This window comes from Eptesicus fuscus, chromosome 6, assembly GCF_027574615.1.
Source record: "Eptesicus fuscus isolate TK198812 chromosome 6, DD_ASM_mEF_20220401, whole genome shotgun sequence".
NCBI lineage: Eukaryota > Metazoa > Chordata > Mammalia > Chiroptera > Vespertilionidae > Eptesicus > Eptesicus fuscus.
The window spans coordinates 69,049,668-69,064,643 of NC_072478.1; the positions used below are offsets into that span (position 1 = coordinate 69,049,668).

The 14,976-nt window shown below is 38.9% G+C and overlaps 1 protein-coding gene, 1 long non-coding RNA gene and 1 pseudogene across 2 annotated transcripts in view; 2 read left to right on the forward strand and 1 right to left on the reverse strand.

The window, feature by feature from the left end:
- SPRY1 (sprouty RTK signaling antagonist 1) overlaps positions 1-14,976 on the reverse strand; it is a 292,900-nt gene that overhangs the window by 271,981 nt on the left and 5,943 nt on the right. The window contains exons 3-8 of the mRNA XM_008143312.3: positions 14,562-14,719; positions 9,491-9,549; positions 8,198-8,842; positions 7,204-7,333; positions 4,077-4,133; positions 2,302-2,425 (exon numbers count right to left, since the gene is read on the reverse strand). Coding sequence (XP_008141534.1) covers positions 2,302-2,425; positions 4,077-4,133; positions 7,204-7,333; positions 8,198-8,842; positions 9,491-9,549; positions 14,562-14,719 — 1,173 coding nt within the window. The remainder of the gene's footprint in view (positions 1-2,301; positions 2,426-4,076; positions 4,134-7,203; positions 7,334-8,197; positions 8,843-9,490; positions 9,550-14,561; positions 14,720-14,976) is intronic.
- LOC129149531 (small integral membrane protein 8-like) lies at positions 4,752-5,458 on the forward strand (annotated as a pseudogene).
- On the forward strand, positions 6,253-14,601 carry LOC114232678 (uncharacterized). The gene is made up of 3 exons (XR_003618777.2): positions 6,253-6,286; positions 13,000-13,204; positions 14,519-14,601. It is a non-coding gene; the product is annotated as an uncharacterized LOC114232678 (long non-coding RNA).

Below are 14,976 nucleotides of genomic sequence, written 5' to 3' on the forward strand. Positions count from 1 at the left end.
TAGAGATCTTTTATAGTTGTCAAAGAGATAGTCTTCACAAATGGACTCTTTTTTAAATTACTAAAAACATAGACAGCAATATAACCAACACCAGAGTACCAGCCACCTTGAAAATGTATGTACTTTAACGCTCTGAGAATCTACACTAATAAAAGAGAAACATGCAAATTGACCGTACCTTCGTGATGCCCACCAGCCAATCGGGAGTGAGTATGCAAATTAACCCAACAAAAAATGGTGGGTTAATTTCCATATGCAGTTGCCAAGCAGCTAGGGGCGGGGCAGGTCGCTTGTGTCGTCACTGTGGTGACGATGCAGGCATTCCGTATCGCCCCAGCAGCTCCGGGCCTCTGGGCAGCGTGGGAAGGCAGAAAGGCGGCTCCAAAGGCGACTCTGGGCAGGTAAGAAGGCAGAAAGGTGGCTCCAGGCCAGAGCGAAGGCAGTGCCAGCAGCCAGGGGAAGGCCCATTCTTGCACGAATCTTTGTGCATCGGGCCTCTAGTGAAATTATAAAGAACTATGATCATGGCCCTAGCCAGGTGGCTAAGTTGGTTGGAACGTTGTCCCATTCACCAAAAGGTTGTGTGTTCTATTCCCAGTCAGGGCACGTACCTAGGTTGCAGGTTCGATCCCCAGTCGGGTGATATGTAGGAGGTAACCCATAGATGGTTCTCTCACATTGATGTTTCTCTCTCTCTCTCTCTCTCTCTCTCTCTCTCTCTCTCTCTCTCTCTCTCTCCCTCTCTTTCTCTCTAAAATCAATAAAAGCATATCGAGTGAGGATTAAAAAAAAAAAAGATCTATGATCATGATCATCCACCTATAGAAAGTATCCAACATTCTATTCAGGAGACCCAAGTGTAACCTCACAGAAACAAATTTAACTGAAATATGATTCAAAGAAAACTCAAACCTAATCAATTACACTGGATGTGCCAACAGAAAATAGTTTATAATGAATCCACAAATTGTGAATTTAGAAGACAAAAATACAGGCCCTTAAACATCTATGTCACATGCTTCCATTCCTACCCAAAGGCAAGAACACCAATCCACAGCAGGCCTGTCCCGCGGCAGAAGAAAAGGCAGCTGTGACTCAGTAATTAAGATACTCCAACACAGTCTTTCATCTGACTTCTTACTCACCAAGAATTCTAATTATAATACAGCTCTCCATATATATATATATATATATATATATATATACACACACACACACCTTTTGGGTGAAAATAGAGTCATCCATAAAGCTGGTACTTGGTCAGTTTAATAATTATATTTCTTATTATAAACAAACTAGTACCCCAGTTTATACATCAGTCTTATGAGTGTTGTTATTGTAGGTTGTCAGTCCTCACAACCCATCTCCGAAATACTAACATTGTATTCTCCAGCTTTATAAACTGAGAACCAAACCTGAGTGAGACAAGATGATCACATTTAGGTGCTCCCCCAAGACTAAGACCAGGTGGTCATCTAGCCTCCCCCAGATAGCAACCCTTCTCTTGTGTCACTCTTAAAATTATAACACGTTATTAGCAAATAATAGACTTAATACTAAACCTTCACGTTATTTTTGCATGTTCAATTTCTACCTATAGGAAGTAAAAACCAAAAAGTTCTAATAGTCCAATTTTTAAAATGCAAAAGGAGGACCTGGAATGACATACTTTTAAGAATTTCTTTAGGTTCTAAAAAATAAGTTCTGCATAAGTGTATTCTTCTGGTAAATGACTGTCAGGATTATGTATATGCCGTCAGAGTGATAACAAGGTAAATTCCTTTTAAATGTTGCACAATACATAACTCTCACTTCACTTTCACTTGCCCCCAAAGAATCAATTTATACATGGGTATATAACACTTACTCAAGAAATTTCTTTATAAATTCTCCTAAAATTTAACCTTTTGCACTCGGATGTCGAGTGTGACTTCACACGGTTAGCATTGGTAGCAGCTTGAGAAAAAAACAAGCGAGTGCAAAGGGTTAACCACTAAATCTTTCTTATGATTTTTGTTTCAGGTTTTTAAGTTAATAACATTTATTACAGAAGAAATCCTTTGTTTATATTATTTTACATGCTAGAAAAAATGCCAGGTTATACTATCCCAGCAGTTACTAAGAAATCTGCCAAAGAAAATTATATTATGGTCCTTTCTTCTAGTGTTTATAGCTAATATTTTTCCCTTACCCTAGAATACCCCACAATTCAAGAATTTGATAGTTTTGGCTACTATATATACACAAATGATTAAAAATCGACCCCTTTCTACCCAGAATCAATACTGGTGCTATACTTACTGAACCAATACCATCCATCAGTGTTAGCAGTGAAGCTACAACTCTTTTTTCCACTTCATTCTGAGCCCCTTCTCTTTTTGGGCAAAGTGCATCCAGCTCATCAATAAAAATAATTGATGGATGCCTAAAAACAAACAAATAAAATGAATTAGCTAATATACATTTAATTTTTAAATCTGACATGTGACATGTCACATTTAGGATTTAGTTAATATTAAAGACAAAGGCAACAGGATGTTAAACTGAAAAACCTTAGATGAATTCTAGCCCAAATTATTAACTCACCAAAATTACATTCTAATGGATCTGCCCTCAATTAAAAGAGCACTGAGAACAGTCTACTGCTCATGAGATGAGTCTACACCTAGGCAGAACTTGCCCACTAATGCCTACTGCATTGTTATGCCTCAATTCAGAAGTAGAGGCTAGAGTTGTTGTCCCTGGGAACAGGATTAATGTCCAAGGGAGCAAAATTAGAAATGCTGTCTGTTACTTTACCTATTAAAAAAAATTACTTTCACCCTGGCTGGTTTTGCTTAGTGGATAGTGTCAGCCTGCAGAATGAAGGGTCCTGGGTTCGATTCCTGTCAAGGGCAGGTACCTGGCTTGCAGGCTCGAGAGGCAATCAATGTATGTATCTCTCTCACATGATATCAAATAACACTGTCTTGTTTCTCTCTCTGTCTCTCCCCCTGCCTTCCACTCTCTCTAAAAAAAATCAATGGAAAAATATCCTCAGGTGAGGATTAACATAAATAAATAAATAACTTTCATGATAGTCAATGTTCCTATAAAAAGATGTGAATTCTCTCATAAGAGGAAATCTCAACTGCCAGGAACATAACAATGGCAACAAGAATATACTAAACAATAAGGTATGCCCTGGTTCTCAAACCTTTAGTATTAGGACCACAGACTACTTATTTCATCTACTATAACTAGGCAAAAAATACTTTAAAAATGCAAGTTCTTTCAATAAGAGATCAATTATTATGGTAAGTTAAATGCCAAAAAAAATTGATAGAGCATAGCCATATTATAAATAATATTATATTAGACCAAGTTATAGACCATGCCCTAATGCTCCTTGTAACATAACATGGTAGACTAATTTGAGGAACAGTATTCAGTAAGAATTATTGTTAAAGAGCAAAACACTTGTCCCTTTGAATCAAAGTATAACAAAACAAAGTTTTGAACATAAAGAGCTATTATTATACAATCTACTAAGGGAACTATATATACTGACTATACCTAAGTACCCAAAGAAAATCATAAATTTCTATCAAGAAGTCATATTATATGAAATAACAATGTCTTAATTCTTTTCTCTTATGTATTTTTTTTAAATTGAGATATAATTAACATATAACATTATATTAGTTCCAGGTATACAACATAATTTAATATTTGTTATTTTGTGCAATGATCATAAGTCTAGTCATCATGGCATCTGTTGCCATGTATAGCTACAGCACTTTTTTTCTTGTGATGAGATCTTTTAAGAGCTACTCACTTTACAATTTTCAAACATGAAATGGTTATATTAACTATAGTCACCATCCTATACATCACATCCCCATGACTTCTTTAATAACTGGAAGTTATTAGATAGAAATAGATGAGATAAAATGTCATTAGATTTACAACCTATTTCTAGTGCTACCACTACTAGTTTGGTACTATTCTTTCATGCTTAGTATAAAGTGTTGGCATCTCTACTTTGATTAACACAGCCTTAACTACTAAATTCAAACATGAAAAATATAGAATACCGCAGAGTGGCTTCAGCAAATATCTGACGTAACCTTGCTTCAGTTTCCCCATAGAATCTGTAACAAATAAAATACATTTAAGGAACAACTCTCAAACTTTCCAAATATTTCCAGAATACTTAAAATTAACTCTCCAAAATTATTTTCCAAACTTAATTTGTATATAAATTAAAAAAGAAATATAAAACATTTCAACAACCTGCATTGCCACCATCTGTCCATCATCCAGATATCATTGCTGACATGTACACATAAGGAACTATTTGACATTGAAACTGGGTCTCAGAACTGTTGGACATTGAAATTGGGACTCAAACATTTTTTGTTATTGTATGTTTATTTCTAGTCTGCAGTTGCAAGATTTTTTAAAGAAAAGAAATGGGGGGAAAAAATAGATATAGAGGTAAAGAACCATTGAACAGACTGTCAAACTACAGCGGGAAGGCAGGGGAGGTTGGGCGGGGGGGGGCTGTAAGAGATCAACCGAAGGACTTGTATGCATGCATATAAACATAACCAATGGATACAAGACATTGGGGGGGAGGGGGGACAAGTGAAGGCATATGCTGGGGGGTAGGGGAGGCTGGGGGGAGGTCAAGGGGGGAAAAAAGGAGACATATGTACTACTATTTGTAATACTTCAAACAATAAAAAGACTCATAAAGCTAATAACTGATGAAGTGAGAATTCAAAAATAAATAAATAAAACATTTCAACATGTGAAACATCCAGACAGAATATAAGCAACCATTTTTTTTTTTAATTTAAGCAACCATTTTTTAAAAACCACATTAAGCAGAGCATCTCGGGCACTGAGAGGAGATGACCTTGCAGCAGGTAACAAAATCATCATTAGCCAAGATGTCTCAGCACCTGAGCCTCCAACCTTTAAAAAGGAACCACCCAAAGAGAAAGACTTTGGAAATGCAGGGCTCAGAGGGGTCCACACAACAACCTTATTTCGAGCTGTGAATCCAGAGCTCTTCAATAAACCTAAAAAACCTGCACAGCCAGTATGGCTCAGAGGTTGAGCATCAACCTATGAACCAGGAGGTCAAGGTTCAATTCCCCCATCAGGGCACATGCCCTGGTTGTGGGCTCAACCCCCAGTGTGGAGTATGTAGGAGACAGCCAAGTAACGATTGATTCTCATCATTGATATTTCTCTTTATCCTTCTCCCTTCCTCTCTATAATCAATAAAAATATAACAAAAACAAGACACAAAAAATCTGTAATGGCTTTCGGATTGACAGCCCTTTCACTTTGTGTGGCTTATATTGATTATCTACATGTAACATAAGAGAATAAAAAAGGCCTCTATGAAGCTATTGATAGTGAGGGACACAGTTATACGAAGAGAAAAACATCTAAATTGGATTAATAGTGCCGGTTACTCTACATGGAGCTATAATCAAGGGTCCTGAAATCATCAAGTGATAGACTCTATAAATGCACGCCATGTTCCTTGTTTTAGAATATGTTAATGAGAAAACAAGATAGCAGTTGCAAAGCATCAAACAGACTTTCAAATTACAGGGGGAAAGTTAGGGAGAGGTGGGGGAGTTATGAAATCAAACGAAGGACTTGTATGCATGCATATAAGCATAAACAATGGACGCAAAACTCTGGGGGGTGAGGGCATGTATGGGTGTGGGGTGGGGGGGGGGTAATGGTAAGATATGTACACATATAATACCTCAATAAAAAATGTAAAAAAAAAGATAGCAGTTGCAACCAGATTAGTATAGTTAATTTGGTCCTTTCAGAATTATAGCCATTATCTCATTCTTTTTCAACAGAAAGCTTCTGAACATATTTTTTTAATTAAATCATCTTATAAAAGTGCTATGAGAATGGAAGTCATTTTTGTTAATTATTAAGTTCTATATAATAAAAGTACCCAGTGTTGTTAAATTCACATAGTATTTTTAATATTTTAAGGTGAATTGTGAGGGTTTAGTTTTCTTTTGCTGTTTGCAAAGGCAATGTTTATTTTCTACCTGGCATAGAACCTATATCTGTAAAGGAAAAGAAATAATTATTGCAAAGTGTGCAGTCAACACTAAAGACAAATAGTTTTTAGAGTCACAGATGATTCATATATTTTGGTTTTTCATTTCAGCTAATTTTGGTCCAGAATTTTATTTTAATTGAAAAGATACTCCCACTTACCTACTAAAACAAAGATTAAATGAAGGAATAATCCAAAGTAAGTGTAGTATTTCTTTAAAAAAATAAGTGCGTTATATTGAGGTCTGTTGTTTTTACTTAACTATAATTATTACCTATTTTAGTTTTTGTAAACTAATGCTACAGTAATACGATAAACATAAGACTAAATGTTAGTTATTTAAAAACCAGAATTATTCAATGAATAAGGTCGCCTTACTGTCCTGGGTTTACCTGATATAATGTCAACCTTTCTGACGAGGATTCTGGACCTGTTTCATTTCTAGACATTTACCCCATTCTTCAAAACATTATAATTGGAGCTCAGTAATAAATCTTATCTCTGAAATTGTTTCATTTATTATTACCAATAACAACAACAGCATAGGCAGAGTTTATCATCATAATGTAAGTTTTTAATTTCTAATACTTTATTGTGGCTTTGCAAGATACATAAAAATGCAATTATGTCTGATTTGTAGATATTAAAGAGCTCAGCTAATACAATAATCTACATGCAACTAAATTAAATCTTTACTATTGAGCCCTAAAAAAAGAATTTAAGAAGTATCCTCCTATATAATAAAAGGGTATTATGCAAATCAACCAAAAGGCAGAATGACCAGTCGCTATGAGGCGCACTGACCACCAGAGGGCAGACACTCAACGGAGGAGCTGTCCCCTGGTGGTCAGTGCACTCCCACAGGGGGAGCACCGCTCAGCCACAAGCCGGGCTGACAGCTGGCGAGAACAGAGCACAGCGGCAGTGGCAGAAACCTCTCCCGCCTCCAAGGCAGCACTAAGGATGTCCAACTGACGGCTTAGACCCGATCCCCTGCGAAAGGGCGCAGGCCGGGTTGAGAGACCCCCCATACCCCGCCCCCAAGTGCACGAATGTCATGCACCGGGCCTCTAGTATTTAATAATATTGTTTATTCTGTTAAATTATGCACCTACTTGCTTATAATTTCAGGACCATTTATTACAGAGACATAGGCTCCAACTTCATTAGCAATAGCCCTGGCAATCATTGTCTTTCCAGTACCTGGAGGACCATACAATAACACTCCTCTAGGGGGAGGAATTCCTAGAAGAAAAAGAAGAGAATACTAGATTCAGCATTACTAGGTTTCTTGTAAGTGTTGTCATATGACTTAAAACATGAGTTAAAAGTATAAATTTACCTTGCATCACAAACTAAAGTAAGAGTCAGATTTCCTTATTCTTCCCAGAAAGACGTATAACTAGCCCAAACACTGATCTCCAGGAATGACTGTTTCTCTCTCTATAGATCCAACCTGTCCAGGCACTTTGGTGAAAAACTGGCTGGACACTGTTGTCATGCCCCATTCCACATTATCAAAACAAAGTCCAGACAACAAAAAGCTCATAAAGCAAGCCACCAATCCCAATTTTCAGCATATATGCATTTCTAAGAAAATGTCAATCCAAGGGTTCATTTTATATACATATAAAGGTTCATAAAAGAGGAAAAAGCAGAGAAAGAGATGGTTTGCACCAAATACATGCAGAGAATTGGGCAATAACCACACAGAGGAAGCCTTGAGTTTCCTAGGAACCAAGTCAATGCAGATATCTGCACACAGCTACATTTCCTGAGTAGTTTTATCCAGCATATCTGAATGTTTGGCTTATTTATTTACTCATTACAGCTGATCTAACCTGACAAGAAACTTATTCTAGATACAATATAAACAACTGTGAAAGTATGCAGTTAAAAGAGGCAAGGCTACAACTAACTCATTACAACCTAAGAACATCACACTTAACTGGCATCTCCCAAAGCAACTCACCACCTCCTACCATACCTACCGCTCAGGAAAGAAAAATAGGAAAAGAGGGTGAGCAATTATTAGATAAGTGGAATGAGCTAACTGCTTTTGAGTTTGAATTGAATAGTTTTGGGTACAATACACTGAAGAAATCATACCATAACTCTTGAATAGTTCAAGCTGCTTGAGAGGAAGTTCAATTATTTCTCTAATTGCTTTTAGCTGACCATTTAAGCCTCCTATCATGTCGTAAGTTACTTTGAATTGGTTGTCTTGCTCTTTTGAATTTATACCAATTTTTGTAAAATTGACTCTCGTTGTTGAGGAAATGAAGTAGAATGTATCAGTGTTGCACTTTGCTCCCAGATTGGCTGGCTTTAGGAATCTCTCTTCATTGATAAGGTATTCGTTTCCTCCTCTGGCAGACGAAAAGCTACATTCAAGACCTGTGACTTCCTCTAGCCCAAGCCCACTGCTGCCACCAGGACTCTGTGTGACATTTGACAAACTGTCGCCAGTTTTATTTATCTTTCTGTCATCTACTGGTTTGCAGGGAGTACTGCTTGACGGTGGGACCCGAGGCTCTTCCAGATCCAACTGGCTTAGTTGTAAGGACATATCCAGGGTACTGGCTTCTATGCTGGACCGTTTAGAGTCCATTCCCTGAGCACTGGTATCAGGATCACTCTGAAGCCTTCTCAGTATCATGCCATCTGCCCCTTTCACTCGCAACACTTGCAACTTGCATGGTCGTCCATAGAATGTAATGTATAGAAAGTTGCCTGGTAAAACAATCTTGCCATCTAGAAAACAATTTATTGAAAATATATTTATGTTAGCACAAGTTTTCACCCATTTAATGTTTAAATAGCATTTGTTTTATCTATTAACAAATCTACATGACTAAAAAGACTAAATCAAAGAAGGCAGTATTAATAAAAAAACTGCCATGAAAAATAAAAGCCCTTTTTATTTTTATTAGTATTTAATATTAAATACTAATATTCCCCTAACAAGGGAGCACTATCTGGAGATCAAAGAAAAACAAGATGATTCTCTGAAGTGGGGAAGATTCTATCAACTACATTAACAAATAGCCAGGCAGTCTATATTTGATAATAAACTAACCCAAAATGGCACACTTAAACCAACACACCAATATAACATTTCTCACTGGAGAGAGCAAGAGCTCAAGGATTCAAAGTCTCAGTTCTCCCACTGACTTTGTCCCGACACGCTGAATATTCTCTCTGTTGCTGAACTGCCAATCAATTAATTGGGGAAAAGAATCCTACACCCCTATCTTAATAAGACATTAATTCATTGAGGAGAAAAGTCTCTATGCCACTTTGAAGAAAACAATCAAGTAGACAACACCTCAAAGACACATTACAGTATATGCTGCTGCCTTGCTTCTTAAAATTTAAAAAAATATTTAAAATATGTCTCACCTAGTTTTCTCAGAAGACAACCAGCCAATTGTTCTTCATTAATATCCACATTTTTGTCACTGTAAAGGTTTGGGGTGAAGAAAATAGAAATAAACATTAAGTACACCAGAAACTTAAATGTCAGAATATATCAAACATAAAAAGGGTAAATATTGCTTTGTAAGACATTATTACACACAAATATCTATATACTTGTTGTATACAAGTACATGTGTGCATATGTGCACTCTATGTATATATAGGATAGATGTGTATGTACAATGAACCACAATGAAAAATGTTTATTCTTCGTCAGTCAGAAACATTAGAAAAATGCTAACTTTAATTAATTAATCCCTTACCAAACTTGCCTAACTTGGTGAAGGGCTTTTATTAATAGCTTACTTTATTCCCTTTGTATAATTTATAAAATATCTTCCAGGAAAAATAAACCCTATATTGTACTTTATCTAAAGAGGTAGAAATAAGAAAAAGGAGAGTGGTACAATGGAAGTTTATTCTAGAGAAAGGGCATGCCGAAGAAAAATGGGAACCCTTTTTTGACTGGTAACTATGTCTGCCAGGAAGGACACTGAGTACAGGAAGCAGGCAACCCTAAAAATCATGGCACTTGTACAGAACCATGTCCTTGGAGAACATGTGCATTTTTCCTTCTTCTCCATTTGTAAGCAGCCCACGTGGCCTTCGGTTGTGAGCTCTGCCAGACATCAGTGGAAGGGGATGTTCGAGCTCAGTGAAAGCTGTTTTAGCAGGCCTATCCATGCGAGAGCTAAGCCATGTCCTTGACTTTCTCAGTAACAAAACCAATACAGTTGATCTTCATTATATGCAGTTTCCATATGTGCAAATTCACCTAATTGCTACAATTTATTTGTAACCCCAAAACCAGTACTGGCAGAGCATTCCCAGTCATTCATGGATGTGCGTAAGGTAGGCAAAAAATCTGAATCACACAACACCTTCTTCTTTCAACTCTCATCACAGATGACCAGAGGATGGCAACTGGAGATGATGGGGGACAGTGTAATGTAGAGTGAAAGTTCCAGCTCTGGGACCTCACTCTGGCAGCTGTTAGTGACATGGCCTCACTTCTGAACTAACTCTTCTCTTTTGTAAAATGAAGAAAATAGGATATAACAGAATGAGCTGTTTTAAGGATTTAACATTATAATCTATCTAAAATATACATATTTGCATATTTATATCTATGTATGTTAAATACATACATATATATACTCCAAGGAGCAATGGTTCAATATTTGCTAATTCAGTTTGGGGACAACTTTGTAGGACACAATACCACAAATAATGAGAATTGACTGTGTGTTCATGTGAGAAAGAGAAATACAAGGAGAAAATTTAATGAATCAAATTATATCTAATAAAAGAGTAATATGCAAATTGACCGTAACTCTGCTACACCCACAAGCCACGCCCACCAGCCAATCAAGAGCAAGTATGCAAATTAACCCAACCAAGATGGCTGCAGCCACGGAGAGAGCAGGAGGCTTGGGTTTCCCCAGCAATGGAGGAAGCCAAGCTTTCCGCCTGCCCTGGCCGGCCCAGGACCCCGCTCAAGGCTACAAAGTTTCAATTATAGAAGATAAATAAATCTCAACAAAAATGGCGGCAGCCACAGAGCTGGAGAGAGCAGGAGGCTTGAGTTGCCCCGGCGATGGAGGAAGCCAAGCTTCCACAGCCCTGGCCTGCCTTGGCCTCCGCTCAAGGCTACGAAGTTCCAATTATAGAACATAAATAAATCCCAACAAAAATGGCTGTGGCCACGGAGCAAGCAGGCTTGGCTCCACTCAAGGCTACAAAGTTTCAATTATAGAAGATAAATAAATCCCAGATACCAGGGCCTCCGCTTGGGTCGCCGGGGGTGTGTGGCCGGCCTGCAAACCACCACAGGCCCTTCACCCAGGCTCCCCCACACCCCAAGGGAACCCCCACCCTGATCCAGGACATCCTTCAGGGCAAACCAGCCGGCCCCCACCCATGCACCAGGCCTCTATCCTATCTAATAAAAGAATAATATGCAAATTGACCATCACTCCAACACACAAGATGGCTGCCCCCATGTGGTCAAAGATGACTGCCCCCATATGGACACTAGATGGCCGCCACAAGATGGCCAGCAGGGGAGGGCAGTTGGGCAGGACCAGGTCTGCAAGGGAGGGCAGTTGGGAGGAACCAGACCTGCAAGGGAGGGCAGTTGGGGGCAATCAAGCCTGCAGGGGAGGGCAGTTAGGGGTGACTACACCTGCAGGGGAGGTCAGTTAGGGGCAAACAGGCTGGCAGGGGAGGGCAGTTAGGCATCAATCAGGCTGGCAGGGGAGTGGTTAGGGGCAATCAGGAAGGCAGGCAGGCGAGCAGTTGGGAGCCGGCAGTCCTGGATTGTGAGAGGGATGTCCGACTGCCCGTTTAGGCCTGATCCTACCTGGATCGAGCCTAAACGGGCAGTCGGACATCCCTGGAGGGGTCCCAGATTGGAGAGGGTGCAGGCTGGGCTGAGGGACAACCCCCAACCCCCAACCCCCACACGAATGTCATGCACCGGGCCTCTAGTCCTATCTAATAAAAGAGTAATATACAGATTGATCATCACTGCAACACACAATATAGCTGCCCCCATGTGGTCAAAGATCCTGCCCCCATGTGGACACAAGATGGCAACTACAAGATGGCCAGCAGGAGAGGGCAGTTGGGAGGCACCCGGCCTGCAAGGGAGGGCAATTGTGAGGGACCAGGCCTGCAAGGGAGGGCAGTTGAGAGGGACCAGGTTTGCAAGGGAGGGCAGTTGGAGGTGATCAACCCTGCAGGAGAGGGCAGTTAGGGGTGACCAGGCTGGCAGAGGAGGGAAGTTGGGGGCACACAGGCTGGCAGGGGAGCAGTTAAGCATCAACCAGGCTGGCAGCGGAGTGGTTAGGGGGTGATCAGGCTGGCAGGCAGAAGCGGTTAGGGGCAATCAGGAAGGCAGGCAGGCAAGCAGTTGGGAGCCAGCAGTCCTGGATTGTGAGAGGGATGTCCCAGATTGGAGAGGGTATAGGCTGGGCTGAGGGACAACCCCCCGCCGTGCACGAATTTCGTGCACCGGGCTTCTAGTATGTATATAAACTGAAGAGGAAATTATATGTATCCATAAATGCTTAAATTTACTAGTTAATAGAACTCTGAACCTAGTTATAATTAAAACGTCTCTATTAAAGTCTGAATAAGAGATATTTATATAATATGTATAAGAACAGCAAAAACAACCAATTTTGCTTTTAAGAATGAATAGGTGCAAATAAAATCATTTCCACTAGAAGGAGCTCTAAACTTACTAATGAAATGTTTTAGATATAGCACAATTGAAGGATTTAAGCAGCAGATTAAAATTAATGATTTTTCTTACTGAAAATTTTCTTGTCTATGCTCTTCTTGCTGCCACATTTAAAACAAAATATTTTTTTAATAAAAAGTTTAAAACCTAGCTTCCATGGAAAACCTATACATTCCCTCCATAGCAGGAAATCATTATCACCTACGAGTGCTATGCCCTCAAGAGTGATCATCAAAACTCCAGTCAAATGAGTGCTGTGCCTGCAGCCCTGTTTGAAGTCAGTCTGGAGAAGAATCCTGCGCAATCTGAGCAGTAGCACTAACCAACCCACACAAGAACGGGCAAGTTCCTGCCTTGTCACTGAGCCCATCTCCTCATCTGTGAAAGGGGTAGGTAAAGATACCTTGCAGGATGTTTAGAGGATTAAATGAAAAGAAAAAGGAAATAGGTGTGTCTGCACATGTGTGTGCTAGTACACAACTGGTGCTCAACACGTGTTGTATTTCTTTTCCTTTCTGCTTTTCATCATTTGTTAAATGTTTGTTAAGTGCTTTGAAAACATTTTCCTGTTTTTAAAGGAAAAAATATGCCAAAGCTCAAGCTTGGCATCTATAAAAGTATCAAAAGAGAGGAAAATATTTTAAAATCAAGCTATATTGGAAAATGTTCTGTGATTCTTACATTAGTATAAACAACAGTTCCCAACTGTTACTAGGGTGATATTAAAATTTCAAAAGATGCTTTTTAAAAATAAATTGTGGTAATATTTTTACATGTAAACTGAATCAAAATGCTATTAGATATAAAAATACCCAAGAGGATGGGAGATATGCTTTAATTATATTGATATGCTGCTTCAAACAACTAGTCTTTGAGGAGATATTTAAAAATCTGATAGAAATAACTCTCTCACTAGGTTGAATAATCAATGAGTTAAAATATACAATCAGCCCAGCCAGTATAGCTCAGTGGTTGAGCATCAACCTGTGAACCAGGAGGTCATGGTTTGATCCCCACAGTCAGGGCACACGCGAGCTCAATCACCCAATGTGGTGTGCAGAAGACAACTGACCATTGATTCTCTCTCATCATTGATGCTTCTATCTCTCTCTCCATCTCCCTTCCTCTCTGAAATCAATAAAAATATATTAAAATATATATATATATATATTCAGGTACTTTGCTTGAACAGTCTTAATTAAAACATTTCTTGCCTACTCACAGTAGCCTACTTCCTTCTTTATAGCTGTAAAAAGACAAGAAGCCCTGAGTAGTACACTGCAGACCAAGATGAAAAAATAGTTAAATATCCATCAGCAATAATTCTCTCATCTACAGTGTCAGGGCACACTCTAATCATAGGAACTAGAGAGTCCCTAGTCCCTAAGTTACATAGCACTCATCTAGCTAGCACTCTGTAATACAGGAGGCAACTAGCCACTCACATGGGCCAGTCCAAACTGAGATGTGCTATAACTATAACATACACACTGGATATTGAAGACTTAGTTTAAAAAACAGAATGGAAAATATCTTATTAATAGTTTTTTATAGTTATAAGTAAGATTTTACACATATTGGTTAAATAAAATATATAATTATAATAAATTTCACATGTTTCTTTACTTTTTAAATGTGGTTACTAGAAAAGGCAAAATTACATATGTGGTTCACACTTGTGACTTTCATTATATTTCTACTAGGCATAGGCAACACTGATTCAGTCACCAAAGAAAAGAGCCAAACCTGAGTGCCACGTCCATTTCGTTAGCCTGCAGCACAGCACCCAAAAGAGGCTGGACATGGATGGCGTCACCAACTCTGACACCCACATTCTTCTGTGCTATTTCACTCAGGCCAACCTTGCCTCCAGGAAATCCTGATACAGGCCAGGCCGTATAGACCTGCCCAGGAGAGATAATAAACATTCACAGAATATCAGTAATTTATAAAGCAGAAAATTAAGCATAGCCAAGTACATGGATCTGCCAACCCCCAAAAGGGTTACAATCTGACACAAGTTACAAAAAAGTTTTATAAATATTACATTCTTTGCAAAGATTAGGAATGACCCCACAGTGAAAACGGTGAAAGATCTGAGAGGTGGAGTTAGGAAAAGAGACCAAGGTGAGAAGAAAATGAGATAAAATCCCGAACCCAG